The 19,624-nt window shown below is 36.1% G+C and overlaps 1 protein-coding gene across 2 annotated transcripts in view; it reads left to right on the top strand.

Moving 5' to 3' along the window:
* The window catches only part of Gabrg3 (gamma-aminobutyric acid type A receptor subunit gamma3), a 609,775-nt gene that overhangs the window by 510,497 nt on the left and 79,654 nt on the right, over nt 1-19,624 (top strand). For both annotated transcript variants that reach the window (XM_026402609.2, XM_077799524.1), the window contains one exon: nt 16,518-16,655. In XM_026402609.2, the coding sequence (XP_026258394.1) occupies nt 16,518-16,655 (138 nt within the window). The remainder of the gene's footprint in view (nt 1-16,517; nt 16,656-19,624) is intronic.

Below are 19,624 nucleotides of genomic sequence, written 5' to 3'. Positions count from 1 at the left end.
TAAGGAGCTCCTGGGGCTTAAGATGGCCTTGGATCTGACAAGATGTTTGGAAATTTATAAAGAAAAAGTTTTATTTAGCTCATAGTCCTGGAGGCAGGGAAGGTCAAGATTGGGAGGCCATATCTGGTGAGAGCCTTATGCTATTTAAACTCATGGCAGAAAATGAAGGGGCAAGGAAACACTTATGGAAGCAGAAAACATGGGGAACAACCTTGCTTTATAACTAGCTTCTCTCAATATAATGAATACTGTCCTATGAGGTAGAAGCTCACTTTCATGAGATGGCTGTAGACTATTCATGAGGCTTCAACCCCACTAAAACATGACTCTGCCAATTGAGAAATTGCACCCCACTGTGAGTTATAGCAGCAAACCATATCCAACCACAGCACAAGAGTAGTCAGAGCTGAGAGGCACTGAGAGGTTGGTTATCATTGCCATAGAGTGTGATTAGCAGGAAGAGGGAGGAATTTCTGTATCACAGTAAGGACAGTTAATGTGCTGAAGAATATCGATTTTGTTGTGGTTTTGGTTGAGGTAGTCATGAGGGGGTCAGGGAAGATGAGGAACCTATGGAATCTGCAATATTGTACTTCCTGACTACAGTATTTGGTATATGAGCATATTAAATTTTGTAAATCATCAAGCTGAGTACTTTTAACATGTTTTCTTTTCCTATATGCAGGTTTTTTTTTCCAATAAAAAGTTATTGATTTAATGTTCCAACCATATATGGCATCATTAATTAATTAATTCTACCAAACTTTAAAGAAAACTGTTTATTATTTTAATTAAAATAGGATAGGAAAAGTAGCAGAATACAACAGTTACTAATATGGCATTAGGTAAAAATGTGGATGTGTAACCGATGTGATTCTGCAATCTGTATTTGGGGTAAAAATGGGAGTTCATAACCCACTTGAATCTAATGTGTGAAATATGATATGTCAAGAGCTTTGTAATGTTTTGAACAACCAATAAAAAAATAAAATTATAACATTGGAATAAAGTGTTTTATTCCAATGTTAACTTCTGCTATTACATGATATGGAGAATTTCAAAATAACCTTTAAAATCAAATGTGAAAATTATGGCACACCGTGATCTAATGTCCTGTAAAACCTGAAAGATTCTAATAATGTACTAGCACACCTAATGCAGCAATTTATTTTAAACAATGGCAAAATCCAGCAGATTAGAATTTCCTCCAGAAATGTGACGATTGTACAACATTAGGAAAGCTTTTAAAATAATTTGTTATAGAAAATGTAAAAACTTGATTCTGTAGCATATTTCAATAAAAATGTTAAATGTGTATTAAAGGGAGACTAGATACCAGGCACATGATGGACACAAGGAATGCTGACACTGCTTCAGTGACATATGAAGGAAATGACTATAAATACCATAAATACTGGAAAGATCAATAGTATCATTATTTCCTGATGATATGATTTTATATTTTGAACAAATAATGTGAAATGCTCAAAATTACTAGAAATAATATGAGTTTTGAAGTAGGCTTGATTCACAATAAATATGTATTGTGATTTTTATTTGCATCATCAATATCTATGCAAAAATGTAAATGAGTAGTATCTATTTGCATAGACACAGAAAAGGAGAGCAAAAATGCACTGATATATTCTAAGAACATTTTTAATATTAAAGGCACAAGATACATATGAAGAAAACTATTAGAACTATTTGAATGACTCCAGTTCTTCAAGAGAGGCACATATACCAGAAAGGAAAAAAAAAAAAGAAAACAAAACAAAACTGATATTGCAAAGATGGCTTGCCTTTCTGTGTTAACTTTTTATGGTTCTGACAAAATACCTAAGAAACTCGGCTTAAAGGAGGAAATATTTATTTTGGCCCATAGTTTCAGAGATCTCAGCCCATGATTCGTTGGCTCTGTTGTTTCTAGGTCTGTGATGAGGAAGAAGATGGGGGCCCAGAGATCATGATGGTGTACAGCTGTTCACCTCAGGGCAGCAGGGAAGCAGCAAGAGAGAAAGAGAGATGAAAGGTCCCGGGGAAAATATACCTTCAAGGCATCCCCCCATGCTCACCTTTTTCAACTAGAGCCACCTCCTAAAATTTTGCCGTCCTAACACTTCCACCACTTCCCAGTAACACCACAAACTCCAGACTAAGCCTTTAGCGCATGGCTCTGCAGGGGGAGGGGACATTCGACATCCAAATCAGTGTCCTTCCATGATTTACTTGGTATTTAAGATATTTCAATCAGAATTCAAACGGTGTGGGTTTTTCTGTGTAATTGTTTGTGTTATTTGGCTGCTGTAACTGGAGAATGGATCTTAATTTCAACAGCCAGAGGCAGATGACTGAAGATGAAAGTTTAAAATCCCTTCCCACACCCCGGGAAAGACCATCACAAAATTTTCAAAAGCAAGATATCCAAACCACACTGACTCTTTCCACATTGTCTATCAAGCACTTTATCTAGGGGAGTGGAGCCATGCGGCTGTGGCCATTTGTGAATGCAGCCAGGTGAAGTTGAGTTGGGGACTCTTTCACTATTCCGAAGTGTTTGCATTTTACACCTGTGCACTCTTTGAAACTTGACATGGTTTTTATAACTAGCAAGGAGGTTGAAATACTCCAAGGATATAGGAAGACACACACACACGCACAAACACACACACAGGTGCAGAACACTAGTGTCCTCCCAGGATGCACTAAGGAGGGAGGAACAAATAGTGTTTGATGGGTCAGGTGGAGGGTGGGGAGCAGATCACAGTGCACACTTGCACCTGCCCTTCTCCTCCAAGCCCATTTTACTCTCATTTGATGAGATCAATGACACTCTCCTGAGAACCATTAGAGAGAGTGAGGTATAATCACATATAAACCTGCTTTTCCACATTTTTAAAGCTATGAAACCCTGAAAAGTAAAAAAGAAAGAGAATAAAAGCCCAAAGTCTGTGGCTGACTATTATCTTCCCCCACCCTGGGAAACACAATTTGCAGACCTTTGCTTTGTGCTTACCAATGTCCCACAGTACAACATTCATCCCATAGACATTCTGTGTTTAAAAAAAAAAAAAAAATGAACTTGTTGTCAATGCTTAAAATCTGGGAGATTTTTTACAGCACTCCAGATTTCTGCTTTTCTTTTTTTTTGAAAGCTCAAATTATTTGGTGGATCTTGTATTCACTGCTCTGAATAAGGATGTGTATCCACAACTCTGCTGCTCTTACCCCTCATCCCAGTTTACCTCTGGCCTCTCTCAGTTATCCTCTACTTAGGAAGGTGCTGGATTTGAAAATTAGCCTCTAGATAGTAGCTTTCAAATTTTTCATACTGAGTCTTGCTGGAAAATAAACATTTTCCATTTCAAAACTAGGACACATATATGCACACACTGAAAATCATACAAAATAATATTTAATGAGACAGTGTAAGTGCCTTCTGATATGTTATTTTTAGTTCTATTTTACTTAACAATGCTGAACATGATACACTAAAGTAATTCCATAGGCACAGTGTTTCAAAAATATTGTTTTAAACCACCACTTATTATATATTATAATATACATGACATAATATATAATATAAATTATATATTGCATATTATATATATCTATATGATGAGAATTAAGTGGTATATAATTAATATATACCCAAAATATTGAGTGGATTTTCTAATATTTAGAAACCAGGTAAGCCATAAGTTGAAGCTAAATTAATTATAAACTCCAGTTCAGTGTTCTTATTTGGTAATAAAGAACCATTGAATGATGGACTACATTGAGTTAAGAACTCTCTTAATAAAGAGATATAAAGAAGGATCTTTTTTGCTTTTCGTAGTACTGGGAATTGAATCCAGCAGCCTCGCACACACTAGGCAAGCATCTGGCATGGTTTCTAACAGTGAGTTCAAAGTTTTTTGACCCAGAAGTAGACTCTACAATACCCAGTAGCTCCTCAAATATTTGGTAGACTTTATAACATGCCTTGTCATTTCTGCAGCCTCCTACCCTGACAGTGTAAAATTTGTTACTGATGCTCTTCTCAGCCACTCTCAATCTCTGGAGTACTTGTGTGGCATTTGCATTAGGAAAATAACATTTTTCATACTCTCAGGAAAATTATCATTATGCCCGGATTGCTGCTATACATTTAAAAATGCAGACAAGGAATTGATCATAATTAACAAAGCAGAATTTATTTTTTCTTCTATGGGAACAAAAATAAATTTGGAACAGCTTCCTATTTTATCTTTTCAATCAAGGCTGTCCTTCCTTCCCTCTAAACATTTCTCAAAGTAGGTCAAAAGCAAAAGACAAGGAAACTACCACTTAATTCTCATCATACAAAACAAACACCACTCTTCTCTTGACAAAAGACTATGCAGAATGTGATTTTCTAAGGCTGCTGCCACCTGATCCTTTGTATCCTAAAAGCCTAGAGAGAGAAGAGACCCAGAGAGGAGAGCTGCAGGACTTCCCCCAAGATGAATCATGCTGACAGTGGCATTGCTGCTGTTGCTGGTGAACCTACACCTCCCTCCCCCTTTAGCACATAAGGGCTGGGAACCAAGAGAGAGGTTCCCAGAAAGCCCAGCCCCAAAGAACTTTCCCATATAGTATTTTGAGTAAGGGATGTTATTTTGATTTTTTGGTAGCACAATAAACCTACAATGAACATTAGCTCAACAATTACTATGACCTGGACAACTGCTAGGTACTTGGCTGTTATAACAAAACCCCACAGACTACGTCCCGTAAGCAGTCAAATCTGTCACAATTCCGGAGGCTGGGAATTTTCAGATTTGATATCTGATGAGGACTCTCTTCCTAGTCTGAAGAAAGGTGCCTTCTTACTATGTCCTAATGAGATTGAGACATCTTCTCTTTGGGTCTCTTTTTATGATACTAATCCTGACATGAGAGCGTCGTGCTTGTAACCTGATTGCTTCCTTAGGGCCCCACCTCCAGTGTGGACTAGGACTTCAGTATATGAATTGGGTCAGGAGGTGCAGCACAAAATTCAGTTGGTAACATATAATTATGTGCAATCCTCAGTACTGTGGCACTATTAAGAGGTAAAAATTCTATCCCCACTCTCCATAATTCACAGAAAAGGGTGCAGAGTGCCTTAAGAAGTTAATAGGGTCAAACTCGCAGGGCATGCAAGGAAATAAGAGTTTGAATCCAGGGCCTAGGATTGCTAGTATTGCTATTTGGGGCATACACACCAACTTTTATTTTAATAAATATTTTGAACTTCAAAACAGCTATTCAACTGACTAAATATAGGTTTTAAGGTTTTTTTTATATTTTTTAGTTGTAGATGGACACAATTTTTTTTTTAATGTGATGCTTGGGATTGAACCCAGTGCCTCAGGCATGCTAGGCAAGTGCTCTACCACTGAGCCCCAACCCTGGACCCTAGGCTTTAGTTTAATTGATTAAAGAATGTAATGAAACCTAGTGTGCCAGCAATAACTGTCACATCAGTTTTTACTGTTTTAGTTTCATGTATCTTCTCATGTTTGTAAAGCATACTTTAAAAGTAAATATTAGATATTCTATGGACTCTCCTGTATATACTTCATTAGGAATCTCTAAAGATATGAGCTTCTATAAATCCAATGTTGTCATCACACAAAATGAGTACAGGTTCCTTAATGTCTTAGAAGCACTCAACCCATACACAATTTATCTCCCCCCCACCTGCCTCTCCTTTATTTTTTCTGGTACCAGAGATTGAACCCAGGGGTACTTAACCATTGAGCCACACACATCCTCAGCCCTTTTCTATGTTTTATTTACAGACAGGGTCTTACTAAGTGGCTTAGGGCCTCCCTAAATTGCTGAGGCTGGCTTTGAACTCACAATCCTTCTGCCTCAGCTTCCTGAGCTGCTGTGATTACAAGCTTGTGCCACCTCAGCCAGCTCCATTTGTCCTTTTTATAATTGGCTTGTTTGAATCCATATCAATTGACGTCTACACATTACATTTGGTTGACAGTTCTCTCATTTCTTTTTTTTTTTTTTTTAGAGAGAATTTTTTTAATATTTATTTTTTCAGTTTTCGACGGACACAACATCTTCATTTTATTTTATGTGGTGCTGAGGATTGTACCCAGCGCCCCGCGCATGCCAGGTAAGCACGTTAACGCTTGAGCCACAACCCCAGTCCTCTCATTTCTTTTTATCAATAAGAGATCCTTCTATTTATTTGGAATAGAAACTAGGACCCTTTGTGCCTGTGGAGTCTCCCATACCCTAGATGGTTGACTACACTCTTGGGATGTCATGGAAGGTGTTCCTCTGTCCCTCCTATTTCCTCTACAGCGGTGGTTAACTCTAGAGCCCTGGTAGCTACAGGTTCCACTTTTGATTACAACAAGTGAGGGGCAGTCCTGTGTGGTTTCTATTTCCTCCTGAGAGAAGGGACATGGTTCTGCTGCATTAGTGATGTGAAGATAGACAATTCAAGGGTATCAGCCCTTTCCCTCTGGGCTCCCAGATCCAACAGATGGTGCCACGTGGGTGTGTCTTAATGGTATTTTTCTTCCTTCATTTGTTAGCAGTTTGTTAGTAGTTTGTCTAATTAAAAAACCGGGAGGAGGGGGGAAGCTTCAGGGCTAGGGGTGCAGGACATCACCAGAGTGCTTTCCTGCTGTATGTAAAGCCCTGAGTTAGATCCCCCAGAACTGCCAACAAACAGACTTTCCCACGTAAGTATTTATTTAGTCTGGAATTCAGCCCATATTTGAAAGAGGGGAAAATATTTAATTCTCTTCTTTTACTTATCAAATTTCAGTATAATTTGATGGCACCAGGCACCTTCCACATACATTTTTTCTTGTTAAGATTGAACTTGGGTGCCTTTTTTTTTTTTTTACCAGCTTATGATCCATTTATATTTTCTCCTCTGTTAACTATCTGTTCATGGTTTTTACTTATTCATTTTCCCTTTGGATTTCTGATCTTATTTTTTCTAATATTTGTATTATTCATTAATGTAATTAATCTATGCTCCATTAAGTGTATTTTCCCTACTTTGTTGTCAGTTTTATTTTCCTTGCAGGGTCACTTTACTTATTTATTTATTACCATGTTACTTTCAAAATAATTTTTCAAGCTGATAATTTTACAAAGATATTTTTAATTGCTTCTAGATTTGGAATCATCATTAGGAAAAAAATCTTTCAAGTTCAGCATTACGAAGAAATTCATTCATATGTCCCCATCTTAGCGGCTGTGTGTCTGTCTCTTTCTCTCTCTTTCCCTCTCCCTCTCTCTATTTAGATCTCTAATCCATTTGAATTTTTTTCTGGCATATGGTATAGAGATAGATCCAAATTTATCTTTTTCTCATATGGTTTCCCCTGATCATAAACTTCCTCTTCCTCCTACTAAGTTAATTTACTGCCTTCATCATGAGCTAAATCCAAGAGAATGTGCAATGAAGCAGGATAGACACATGGATGCACACTTGTATTTAGGGCAAAGTCTTCATAATATTTAATGAGAGAAGCTATCCCAGGATTGAACTTCTCCTGGCTATTCTTGATTGATTGTTCTTCCAAATAAAATTTATAATCAATTTGTCCAGTAACAGAAAAAGAAAAAAAAACTAATAGTCTTGCAATCAGGTTCACATTGAATTTCTAATTTTACTTGGCAAGAATCAACATCTTTATGTTGTTGAATCTCCCTATACAACATCATGGTCTCTCCCTTTATTCAATCTATTTTTGGCACAATAGTAATTTATGGACTTTCTTTTACAAACTTTGCACATTTTGTTAAGTTTATACAAGATATTTTATGACAAATTATTTGTTCTAATCATCCCATTAATTCTTTCTTTGTTATCTGGATACATATCTTTCTAATTTGTATGACTCTAGTTATTTATTTATTTATTTTTCTGGGAGTCTGTTGAATAATACATCTCAAATAATGATATAACAAGAGATAATGGATAATTAACTTGTTTAAAATTTTAAAGAAGAAAATTCTCACATTAAATTATCAGTTTTTAGAAAATCTACATATCAATTTACCTACCTACATATACAATATCCTTTAATTTCTAGCCTATTGAGTGTTCTTAACATAAATGTATACTGCATTTTATCAAATGCCTTTTACTTTCAATGGAAATGAATGTATAATAGGTCATCTTCATTAATTTTTCCTCCTGCACAAATCCAATTAGGCTGCAATGTATTTAAAATAATGCGCTGATAGATTCTATTAACTAACATTTCATGTAAGATTTTGCATCCACATTTGCAAGTGAGAGTGCTTCTCTTGTGCCTTGATTATCAGGCTGTATATCATTGTTATACTCACTATATAAAAAATGTAATTAGGTAGATTTCCTACATTTACTGCTCTCTAGACTGGTGAAACAGCACCAACAGCATCTGATGGTTCAAGGTTTGGTAGAATTCCCTGCACAGCACCGGAGCCTGGTGTTTTCTCTCACATGTCCTCTTTTCTTAACCTTTTATTTTTCTTCTGTAAAACCTAGATGGTTATGAAAGAAAATTTGAAAATATGGAAAGGGAGAGAAATACTCCTGTCTTAGAGAATTAGAATCAGCAAAGTGAGATGTTTTACGAGGGAAAATGCTATCTCATCTTGAAATGGTGTTGTTTGTTGACTCTGATTGTATTAAAGAAGGAGACTGTGAGCTTCCTGACAGATTTTCACCAGTCACTGAAACTGCAAATACCTGGCTCATAAATCAGTGATATTTTTAATTTAATCTGTGAAATATTTGATAGAAAAAGCTAGTTGGCCAGTTGTTATTTTTCTTCTTTCCAATATATAATTTTGCACATTTCATTATAGTTTAAGAAACAAGAAATGATTTCCATGTTTTCACCATAGGCAACTAAAACAAGTCAGGTGAGAAATAAGATTTACTAGGTTTCCAAAATGATCTATGATTATGACTAGGATTGAGATTTTCTGGTATACTTTAGAGAATATTATTCACAAAATTTAAATATTAGGTTATATCTCATGATGTGTGTCAAATAATGGTTAGAAATAATATACCTTAATTTTAATAAAAACTCAAGGCAATCGTTAAGTAAATACAACATGTATGTGCTGAAGGTTTGAATAGGGCCAGTCCCCACCAAAACTCTGTCTGAAGCTCAGTACTCAATGTGGTAGTGTTGGAGTTGATGCCTGTAAGAGGTAATTAAGTTCTTAAGAGGGTTTAATGCTTTTCTTGAGGGGATGAGTTCTAGCTCTCATAGGATTGAACTGGTAACCTTGAGAGAGGGTTTTAAAAAGCAAGATTAGATTCTTGTCTTACTCTTTTCCTTCTTCTCTCGCCATGAGATCTCTTAAAAACTTGCGGCTCACTGCTCTTGCTTGTGCTCCCACAGTGTGATACTATTTGCCTGATGTAAGAGCCTCACCAGAAGCCAATGTCAGCACCAGGCTCTTGAACTTTCAGAACTGTGAGCTAAATAAATCTCTTTTCTTCATAAAGTACCCAATATCAAACTTTTTGTTACAGCTACACACACACACACACACACACACACAGACGATATGGAGGGGTTGAAGTCTTTCTCTTATATGTCTTAGATATTTTTCAATATTGTTTCTAGCTTCAAGACATTTTTAAAAATGCTTTGTTTTAAACGGGCTCCACACAGAGGGTCTGAAGATGAGCATCCTCATCATCAGAGCCAGGAAGTGAGACTGAAGAGCAGGTGCTTCCACTTTGAGCATACTTCTTGGTGTGAACATCAGTAACACTCCCACAATGTGAGACCAGACAGACAAACTGATGCACAAGAATAGGAATTACCTTTGCTAATAAGAAAACTTAATTTTTCTAACCACAGGCATTATATCTAAAAAAATTGACACATAGTATTTGTTTATATCACAAAAAATGGACAGTTAATAAGGACAATATTGATCAAAATAATTTCAGAATGACTAATAAAATAAATATAAAAATGAGTTGCTCTGTATCTGTAGTCCTTGCTACTTGAAAAGTGGAACAGGGAGGATTACTTGAGCCAGGAGTTCAAAGTAATCCTGAGTTGCATAGTGAGATCTTGCCTCAAAATAAAAAATAAGGGCTGGGGATGTGGCTCAAGCGGTAGCGCACTCGCCTGGCATGCATGCGGCCCGGGTTCGATCCTCAGCACCACATACCAACAAAGATGTTGTGTCCGCCGAACACTAAGAAATAAAATGTTAAAAATTCTCTCTCTCTCTCTCTCTCTTTCTTTCTCTCTCTCTCTCTCCTCTCTCACTCTCTCTTAAAAAAAATTTACTAATTAATAAAATAATTGCAATCAAATTTTGGAAATATTTATCTGAGCATGTTTTAAGGAAATGTAACTTACACATAATATAAGAAGAATGTAAACATGAACGATGACTTTCATACAAAAATTTTGGAGTTCAGTGTATCAAAAAACAATAAAAATCCCAGGAAAGAGGAAACAAATGAAAATGGAAATCCGACTCAAATCATTCAAAATTACTAACAAAAAGCTCCAGGGCTTTAGAAGGACCCATGCAAGTGAGGTCTCTGTGGTCCCAGTTTTGTTGGCTCTGTGGTTTATCTATTTCTGCTTCAAGGCATGTTCTTCCTTGGTTGGCTCATCCTTGGCTGTGAAGCTTTCTTGGGAGTAGGAAGTGTTTTATAAAATGTCCTTCAAAGAACAAAGGTGTTTATTCCAGGTCTTTGGGGAAAGTATGGTTGACGGGCTATTTTGTAAAGCACTGACAATTCTTAGTAAGGTTCTTTTGAAAGAACTACCATTATCTGCATTTCCACAAAGATCAAAACCATAAGCCCTTGGGAAGACAATCCCTTCACTGCTTTTGAGAAAAATGGATTTAGTGACTGATGTGTTCTATGAAGAATATGTAGTTTGAAGGAAACTCTTTGTAAGTTGAGGAGCATGGATATTGGGAACATAACAATGAGAAGAACAAATGAGACCAGCAGGTGAAGAAATAGATCAAACTTTCTATTCTGGCTCTTCCTTAGATGCATATTCAGTGTCTTTGTGCCTCATCTTCCATATCTATAAAATGGGGACATCAGTGCCTATGTCATTAGGATAATTGTGGGACTTACTGTACAGAAACACCTTGGAGGAGCTCCTGAACTGCAATTGCAGTTAAATGTACAAAAATATGATGAAGATGATTTTGATGGTGATGAGACAATGGTGGTCTTATGGTGATGATGATAGTGATGAAGATGAGGATGATGATGGTGGTGATGGTGATAAAGATGTTGTTGTTGATGATGATGATGATGGTGATAATGGCAAAGGTTGAAACAAAAAGACAAGCATTTAAGGAATAGTTGTGACTGATTATTTGTTGATCACTGAATTATTATGAACCAAGGGTAAACCAAATGGGCCCAGGCTTAAAAATGAGAATAATAATGTAAAAGCAGTAACATCAACATAGAATTATCCAAAAATCAGTGGACATTCATTGGAGTTTAGAATCTACAAAATCAGTCTGGGATAATCACTTAGCAAATAAGAAGCAGGAAGAAAAACAATATAAACAAACCCCAGGAACAACAAAAAAAAACCCTGGAATGCAGGAAGGGATATGATATCAAAGTTATCAAAATATATTTTCTAAAATGTTTACTTCACAACAAAATAATTACAAAACGTGAAAACAATAACAACAAAAAAACATGTGGCACATACATAGGGGAAAGTCCTGTAATAGATATTATCATTGATGAATCCATGACGTTGATATATTAGAAAAAAGTTTTAAATCCACTAGCTTAAATACACTCAAATAACTAAAAGAAACCATATCTAAAGAATTCAATGAGAGTATGACAAAATATCTCACAAAATAAGTGAAATCAGTGAAAAGACAAACAACTTTTAGAAGAACCCAATAGAAATTCTGGAATTGAAAAGTACAATGTCTAAAGTAGAAAACTCACTAGCTGAGCATAATAACAATCTGAGAAGACAGAAGGAAGGATCAGAAAACTTGAAGATAGGACAACAGAGATTGCCCAGTGAAAGCAATTGCCCAGTGGAAAGCAAATAGAGAAATAGGCACAGAAACTCACATACCTGTCTGTAGCACATTATAAAGCCTATCAACAACCACATAATGTAAGTCTCAAACAAGAACAAGGCAACTGGTCCAAAACTATTTGAAGGCCCAAAATTATTTGAAGAAATAATGACCAAAAATTTGACAAAAACAGTCTGTTAATCTAAGATACTTAAGAAACTTGAATGAACTTAAAGAGATTGATATTCATACATCATAATCAAGTTAATAATGTTAAAGTCAAGGAAGAAAAAACTGAAAACAGCAAGACAAAAGCAATGTATCACAAGTAATTTGAAACATAATTAACAAGATATTTCTCATTAGAAACTAGGGAGGCCATAAGACTATTAAATGACATTTCAAACTGTCAAAAGAAAATTACTGTTAACCAATAATTCTATTCTTGGCAAATCTTTCCTTCAAAAATGAAAACGAGGATATCAAAACACCAGCTACATCCACACAAAAGCTTGAGCATGCATGTTTAAAACAGCTGTATTCATAATTGCCCAAATTTAAAGCAACCAAGGTGTCCTTAAGTATTCGAATAGATAAATACAATGTGGTACATCCAGAAAATGGAATATTATTCAACATTAAAAGAAATAGGTATTCAGGCCATGAAAAATATGAAAGAAACTTAAATACATATTGCTAATAAACCAACATGAAATAGCCTTACACTGAATGAGTTCAACTATATGATATTCTAGAAAGACAAAATTATGAAGGCAATAAAAATACCAGTGGTTTCCAGTGGTAAAGGGTGGAAGGTGGGATGAATAAATGAAACATAGAGGACATGCAGGTCAGTGAAACTACTCTGTAGCATATTATAATGGTGGATACATGTCATTATGCTTTTGTCCAAACCCAAAGAGTAGACAACAAGAACGAATTCTAATCTAAAACTGTAGACTCTGGTTGAGTCCACATGTCACTGTAGTCTCATCATGTGTTATAAGTGTAACCACTCTGATAAAGGAAGTTGATAGTGGGAAAGGGGTGTATGGGTTATCTCTGTAATTTTTCTTAAATTTCTGTGAACCTAGAAATTCTCCAATATATAAAGTCAATTAAAAAGAAAAGGAAACCTGAAGATGGATAGTCATATAAATGCATTAATGTGAATTAATTAATATATAATATACATATATATTATTAAATTTATCATTTTAACCATTTTAAGTGCACAGAAACGTGCACTTAAAATGGTTAAAATGGTAAATTTATATATATATATATATGTGTGTGTGTGTGTGTGTGTGTGTGTGTGTATAATAACCATAATAAAAATATCCAGTTGCTTAAAAAAAATATGAGCCAGAAAATGAGAGAAAATATTTGCAAACATATATCTGATAAAGGACTTGTAGCCAAAATACATAAATAACTCTGAAAAGTCAACAATATAAAAACAACTTAATTTAAAATGAGCCAAAGATCTGAGCATACACCTCACCAAAGAAGACACATATGGCCAATAGAACCATGAAAATATACTCAATATTATCAGTTACTAGGGAAATGCAAAATGAAACAACAGTAAGACTCACCTCACACCCACTACAAATTTTATAATCAAAAACACGGACATTAATGAAGTGTTGGAGAGGATATGAATAAATTGGAACCCTCCTATATCATTGGTAGGATTTTAAGGTGCAGTTGTTTTTTAAAACAGTCTGGCAGTTTCTCAAAGTGTTAAACATAGAGTTAGGCTGACTCAACATTTCTACTCCTACGTGTATACCCAAGATAACGACACATAGGGCAACACAGAATCCGATACACAAATGCTCATAACAGCACTATTCATAATAATGAAAGAGTGACTCCACCAAAATGTCTGTCAAAGATGAGTGAATAAACAAAAACGGTATATTCATACAATGAAATGTTTGGTGATAAATAAGAACGAAGCACTGATGTATGCTACAAGATGAGTGAACTTGAGCACATTAGGCTAAGTGAAAGAAGCCAATTACAGATTACATGTTTATGATTCCATTTATATGAAGTGAACAGAATGAGCAAGTCTATACAGACAAAATATATTAATGGTTACCTGAGACTAGGTGAGTTTCAAGGTGGGTGTGGGGTGGGGAAATATGCAGTCAGTGCTAATGAAGTTTGATTTTGGAGGGATAAAACTATTCTAATTTAGAGTATGATAATGGTTGCACCTCTCATAACATACTAAAAGTCACCAGATTGTGCACATTTAATGTGTGAATTACATCTCAGTAAAGTTATTTAAAAAAATAAATTTAAAAGAATTGAAGCATGCAGTATCTTTTTTAAGTATGTCAGCCTATTAAGGATTTAAGTCAATCAGGACAATGGCAAATAGCCAAGTAAAATGTTTCATGACTACATAGAAATGCTTCAGTCTAAGCGTGAGAGCCTTGAGCTGCACCTCATCAAGTTAGGATAAAGTGTCCTGCTATGTTGACAGTAATTTTACAGGGTAACACACAGAAAGTAGAGGTATGTCTGTGTTCCATTTCACTGTTTCAATGAAGGAGCCAACAATGTCAGGCAGAAAGGGGAAAACAATCAAGAAGGTAGATTGTAAGAGTTTTACAAATGTTTAACCAGCAATGTTCAACCACTTATTAAAATTTTTGCATAATTATGTGTGCATCAGTGCTCTCTGTGTTCAGGATAACAAATGGTGTAAACGCTTCTTCCTTCCAGAATCCTGACGTCAGTGTCTGTTGATTAGCAAAAGGCCAGTAATGCCAATACTGTTGGGTGTTGGGTAACTACTAGGACTGAGGCCTGCTCCTAGGAGTGAGGCATTGAGCAGAACCAGCTGCAGAGCCTGGAGATGAGACAGAACTTCTAACAGATGCACGCATACCAAGTCAACCTTTTCAAACAGAGTGAATGGTGTTGTCCAAGTGTGATTCGTAGTTGGGAACCCACACATAGGAATGTAGTCAGGGAAGCAGACACTTGGCTGATATCTAGCTCAGGCTTAGAAAGCCATGGAAACCTAGAATACCATCAGAAATGGGGCAGAGCCACAAAACCTGATGCCTCAGCTCTAGGAAGGTCACCAGTGTTAGCCTACGGCAACAGAAGCACCAGGATCTTGCTTCCAGGGGTAAGTAACATTACAGGAATTGTTCTCTGGAAGAGGTCAAAGTTTGCTAATCAAAACTGGAGACTAATCGTATTAGCACTGACTTGGTTTTCTGTTGCTGTAAAAATGAAGCTGGATCATTTGGAAGAAAAAGAAAATTTATCTGGATGCCTAAAATTCTGGGAAAAGGGGAAAGGTGTGATGAATGTGGGCCATGCAGTTAGATCTGTGGTGGCTGAGAGCACAGTTCTGGTGGTTCAAGAGTATAGCCTGTTTATTCAGCTTCTGGTAAGGTCCTCATGCTGCTTTAGATCATGAAAAACAGTAGAAAGAGGAGGTGGGGGTGTGGGAAAGAATCATGTATGTGAGAGAAAAAGGACGATACACTTTTATTAACAACCCATTCCTGTGCTAACTGATCCAGCCTCTTGAAGCTTGACTCCCTCCCCCAAGACTTAACCAGTCTTGAGAGAACATACCAGTCTTGAGAAAGGCATTAATCTATTCATGAGGATAATGCCCTATGACCTCCCATGAGTCCCCACCTCTTAAAGTACTGTGACACTGAGACCAAGCGTCCAGCACATGAATGTGGTGGTGTGGGGGGTACCACCTCCAAACCATATGAAGCTCTGGGAGACAGCTGATCTCTTGAATCTGGGAGTGATTGCCTTATGAAACTTATCATTCCTGGATTTATCTGGATGCCTAAAATTCTGGGAAAGGGGGAAAGGTGTGATGAATGTGGGCCATGCAGTTAGATCTGTGGTGGCTGAGAGCCAGTGACATATTGACAGGCACCTTCACTCTTGAAAGGTCAAGTGTAGCCACTGGCTTTACAAGGTTAAGACATGAAGATAATGACCTCCCATTTACTGCATCCATGGACCATGGCCAGGCTTGTGGCTAAAGAACACCTTTCTGATCATGAAGATCTGCCCCAGGGTTAGGTGGCATTATCTTTTTGTTGGAGTTTCCATGTCTCTGAAAAAAATTTGGAGAACAAGCATGACCTAAAATATTAAGTCCTGTTACATGAGCAGAATTAAAGGGGAATGAAGTGAAGGGAGGGGGAATGGGAATAAGAATGTAGAATGAATCAGACATTACTTTCCTATATGCATATATGATCACGCAATCAATGTAATTCCATATAATGTACAACCAGAAGAACGGGAAGTTATACTCCATGTATGTAAAATATGTCAAAACACATTACACTAATGGGTAACTAATAAGAACAAATTTTTTTTAAAAGTGAGCAGAATTACAATTTGACATTAGCAATTTATAAACCTTCATCTCCAAGTGCTGATATCTTGGTCTATGTTTTTAGATGGCTACCCAAAAGAAGAAATGATTTATAGATGGAGAAAAAATTCAGTTGAGGCAGCTGACCAGAAATCATGGCGGCTTTATCAGTTTGACTTCATGGGCCTCAGAAACACCACGGAAATCGTGACAACTTCTGCAGGTAGGAATTAATTAAAAAGGTATAGCTCTCAAATAAATATTTTTTTACTTACTTTTTACCCCCCTGAGGTCTAAGGCTATATATAGTCAGCAACTTAATGTCGAATCCTTTCATGTGTATGTTTTCAACTAATTGTGTTAGGGCAACCATGATACACACAAGTGACATCTGAGACAAAACAACTAATTCAAAAGTGAGAATATTTTATGTGTTTTAATTGGGATGAAAGAGGGATAATTAGAATTGATTTATACTTTTCAATTGGAACTGTGTCTGCATTATTTATAAACCTAAGATTTTCAATACCATATTTGTTTAAACCAATTATACTAATGGTGAGAGTTCTGAAACTTTCCACATACATGATAAGAATCAAACACCACTGAGAACTTGCAAATAAAAGGAGCTGGTGTGAAATGTCATTTGAGTTTTTATTTCTAGCTTCTTCTTTTTATGGCCATTTCATTTTAAATTTTGAATTTCTTTTTTAATTGATTGAGCACAATAATTACCTACCAATTTTATTTTATTAAGTGATCATTTATGCATACTATAAAGCATATAATTAGATGAAAAGAGACACTTTGCATATTAATATGTTTTAATTTTGATGTTTTATGTTTGTGACTGCTTTTCATTTTTGGTATTTACTTATTCCTATGGCCCACTAGTTTGCAACTGACTATATTTGGGCAGGATGTCAGGTGTAGTTTAAGGTTAGAGTCAACTTCTCTACAGATATTTTTTGTTAATATGAGTAATTTGTTCACTTTTAAAATCCTATGATAATTTACTTCATTGATGACTAGATTAAGGTGTCAGATTTTACAACTAATTGTAAATATGCTTGAAGGACACTACAAATTCTTGGTACAATTGCAAAATCGAGATCCATTTATACATTAAGAATGGTCCTGACAAAGCTACCTGATCAAAGAAGAAAACCAAAGATTTCCTATGTTTGTCATGATGGTGAAGTTGTAGGATCTATATTTAAATATTTAACAATGACAGGGTTAGAAGAAGATCATAACTTACTTAAATGAACTGTTGTGGCAGCATGAAAAGAAATGTTTTAAAGAAGTTTCTTCCCAGTTATGAGTCTCCAACACTCTGAGAGGTTGCACTGTACCTGCAGACTAGTGGGGTGTAAAGTTGCAAGAGTTTTACCAAATAGAGGATTATTCTGTATTTAAATGCCAAATTTGGAAGCTGATCTTCCCTTCCTGGTGTTCTTGGCAAGAAGATGTTAAACAAAAGGAAATGGAAACAATTGGCTTAGGGGTATTGAAATCAACTGAAAAGGAATACTAGCTCAGGGAAGTGGCCAACAGAGGGAGCCGTGGAGTTGAAGTGATCATCTGAATAATTAATGTGTTAATGTGATTGTGACCCATAAAGAAATTAGAATGGATCTAAATCCATGGTCTTCAAAAGTTTCAGAACTGTGGTGGTGCTCGACTATAATCCCAGTGACTCAGGAGGCTGAGGCAGAAGGATTGCAAGTTTAAAGCCAGCCTCAGCAACTTAGTGAGGCCCTAAGAAACCTAGCAAGACCCTGTCTCAAAAAAAAAAAAAAAAAAAAAAAAGTGTAAAGGCTAAGGATGTGACTCAGCAGTTAAATACCCCTGAGTTTAATCCCTAGTACCAAAAAAGTTTCACAACCATAAACATTTGTATAATAACCTCCCCAAAATTTTTATGGTTATTCTTATAAAAAGCAAAAACCTCCTTTGGATGATTAAAAAAAATCCCACTCATATGTTCATTATATAATCTTCCAAGCATTGCTAGCCATTATAAATCTACCATTACAGTATCAACCTCACAGACCTAACAAGAGGATAGCTGTCAATTGTTGGCTGGATCCAGATTATGAAAACCATGAAATGGATTCATTAGTACTAAAATATGTATTTACTAGAAAAGGAGAAAAAGAAGTAAAAACAAGTGAATAACTTTTGTGTAAATCAGCTTTTTATTACTGTAACATGTACCTGTGAAAATCAGCTTATAAAGAGAAAAGATTTATTTTGGTTGATGGTTTAGCCTATAATCAATCGTCCCCATAATTTTGGGCCAATAATTAGGCAACACAACATGGCAAAAAAGCACATGGTGGAGTAAAACGGCTCTCCTCATGGCTGGGAAGTCTCCAGAAGAACAATCTGGAGTCCTATTACTTTTTCAATGCCATGTCCTCCATGAAGACCTCCTCCCAATGAGGCCTACCTCTTAAAGTTACATCGTCTCCCACAGCACCACTCTGGGGAACAAATCTTTAACACAGAAGCCTTTAAGGAAAATTTTAGACCCAGACTATAGCATTCTTTTTATATTATTCTCTTATTTGTTAGTCATATTCTTATGTTGTCATGTCTCCAAGTATAAAAACAAAAACAAAATTGCCTGTACCTACAGAAGTTTATCTACTGGTAGCGAGAGTTGGCCTTTTGTCCCTGAAGATTAATTCAATTCAGGTGGCTTTCATGTTACTCAATGTTTCTTAATAATATTCTTAGCTTCACATCATCTTTTTAAGATCCCCAGAGTGGTCTTAGAAATATTGTTTCTGTTTGGGAAGCTCTGACCTGATAATCCACTTCTTACTAAGGGAATTCCCAGGTCGTCCCTCTCTCCGTTAGAATTCAAGGTCAATGGCACTCAGGTCCAGACCTGACAGATCTAAAAGGAGGTACTGTGAGCTTATTCTTACCCTAAAGCAGCTTCATGATAAGTGACTAACTTTACCTTGTTGGCGAGCTTTTTCATAATCTTTTAAAAGTAAATAAAACATTTTATTATGGCCATGTATTTATTCATTTATCTAAACTCCAATTTTCAGAGGGAAAACTTAAACCACTGGTCATGATGAAGGACTGCAGGAAGGTGCAGGAAGGGTGGATGAGACTATTTCCTGTATGTAACTGTGCAGCACTGCTGTGGAGTAAAAAAACACTGAGAGGGGA

The sequence above is a fragment of the Urocitellus parryii genome, chromosome 6 (genome assembly GCF_045843805.1).
Source record: "Urocitellus parryii isolate mUroPar1 chromosome 6, mUroPar1.hap1, whole genome shotgun sequence".
NCBI lineage: Eukaryota > Metazoa > Chordata > Mammalia > Rodentia > Sciuridae > Urocitellus > Urocitellus parryii.
The sequence above is the reverse complement of the archived record's forward strand: the minus strand, read 5'-3'. Positions and strand labels throughout refer to the sequence as shown.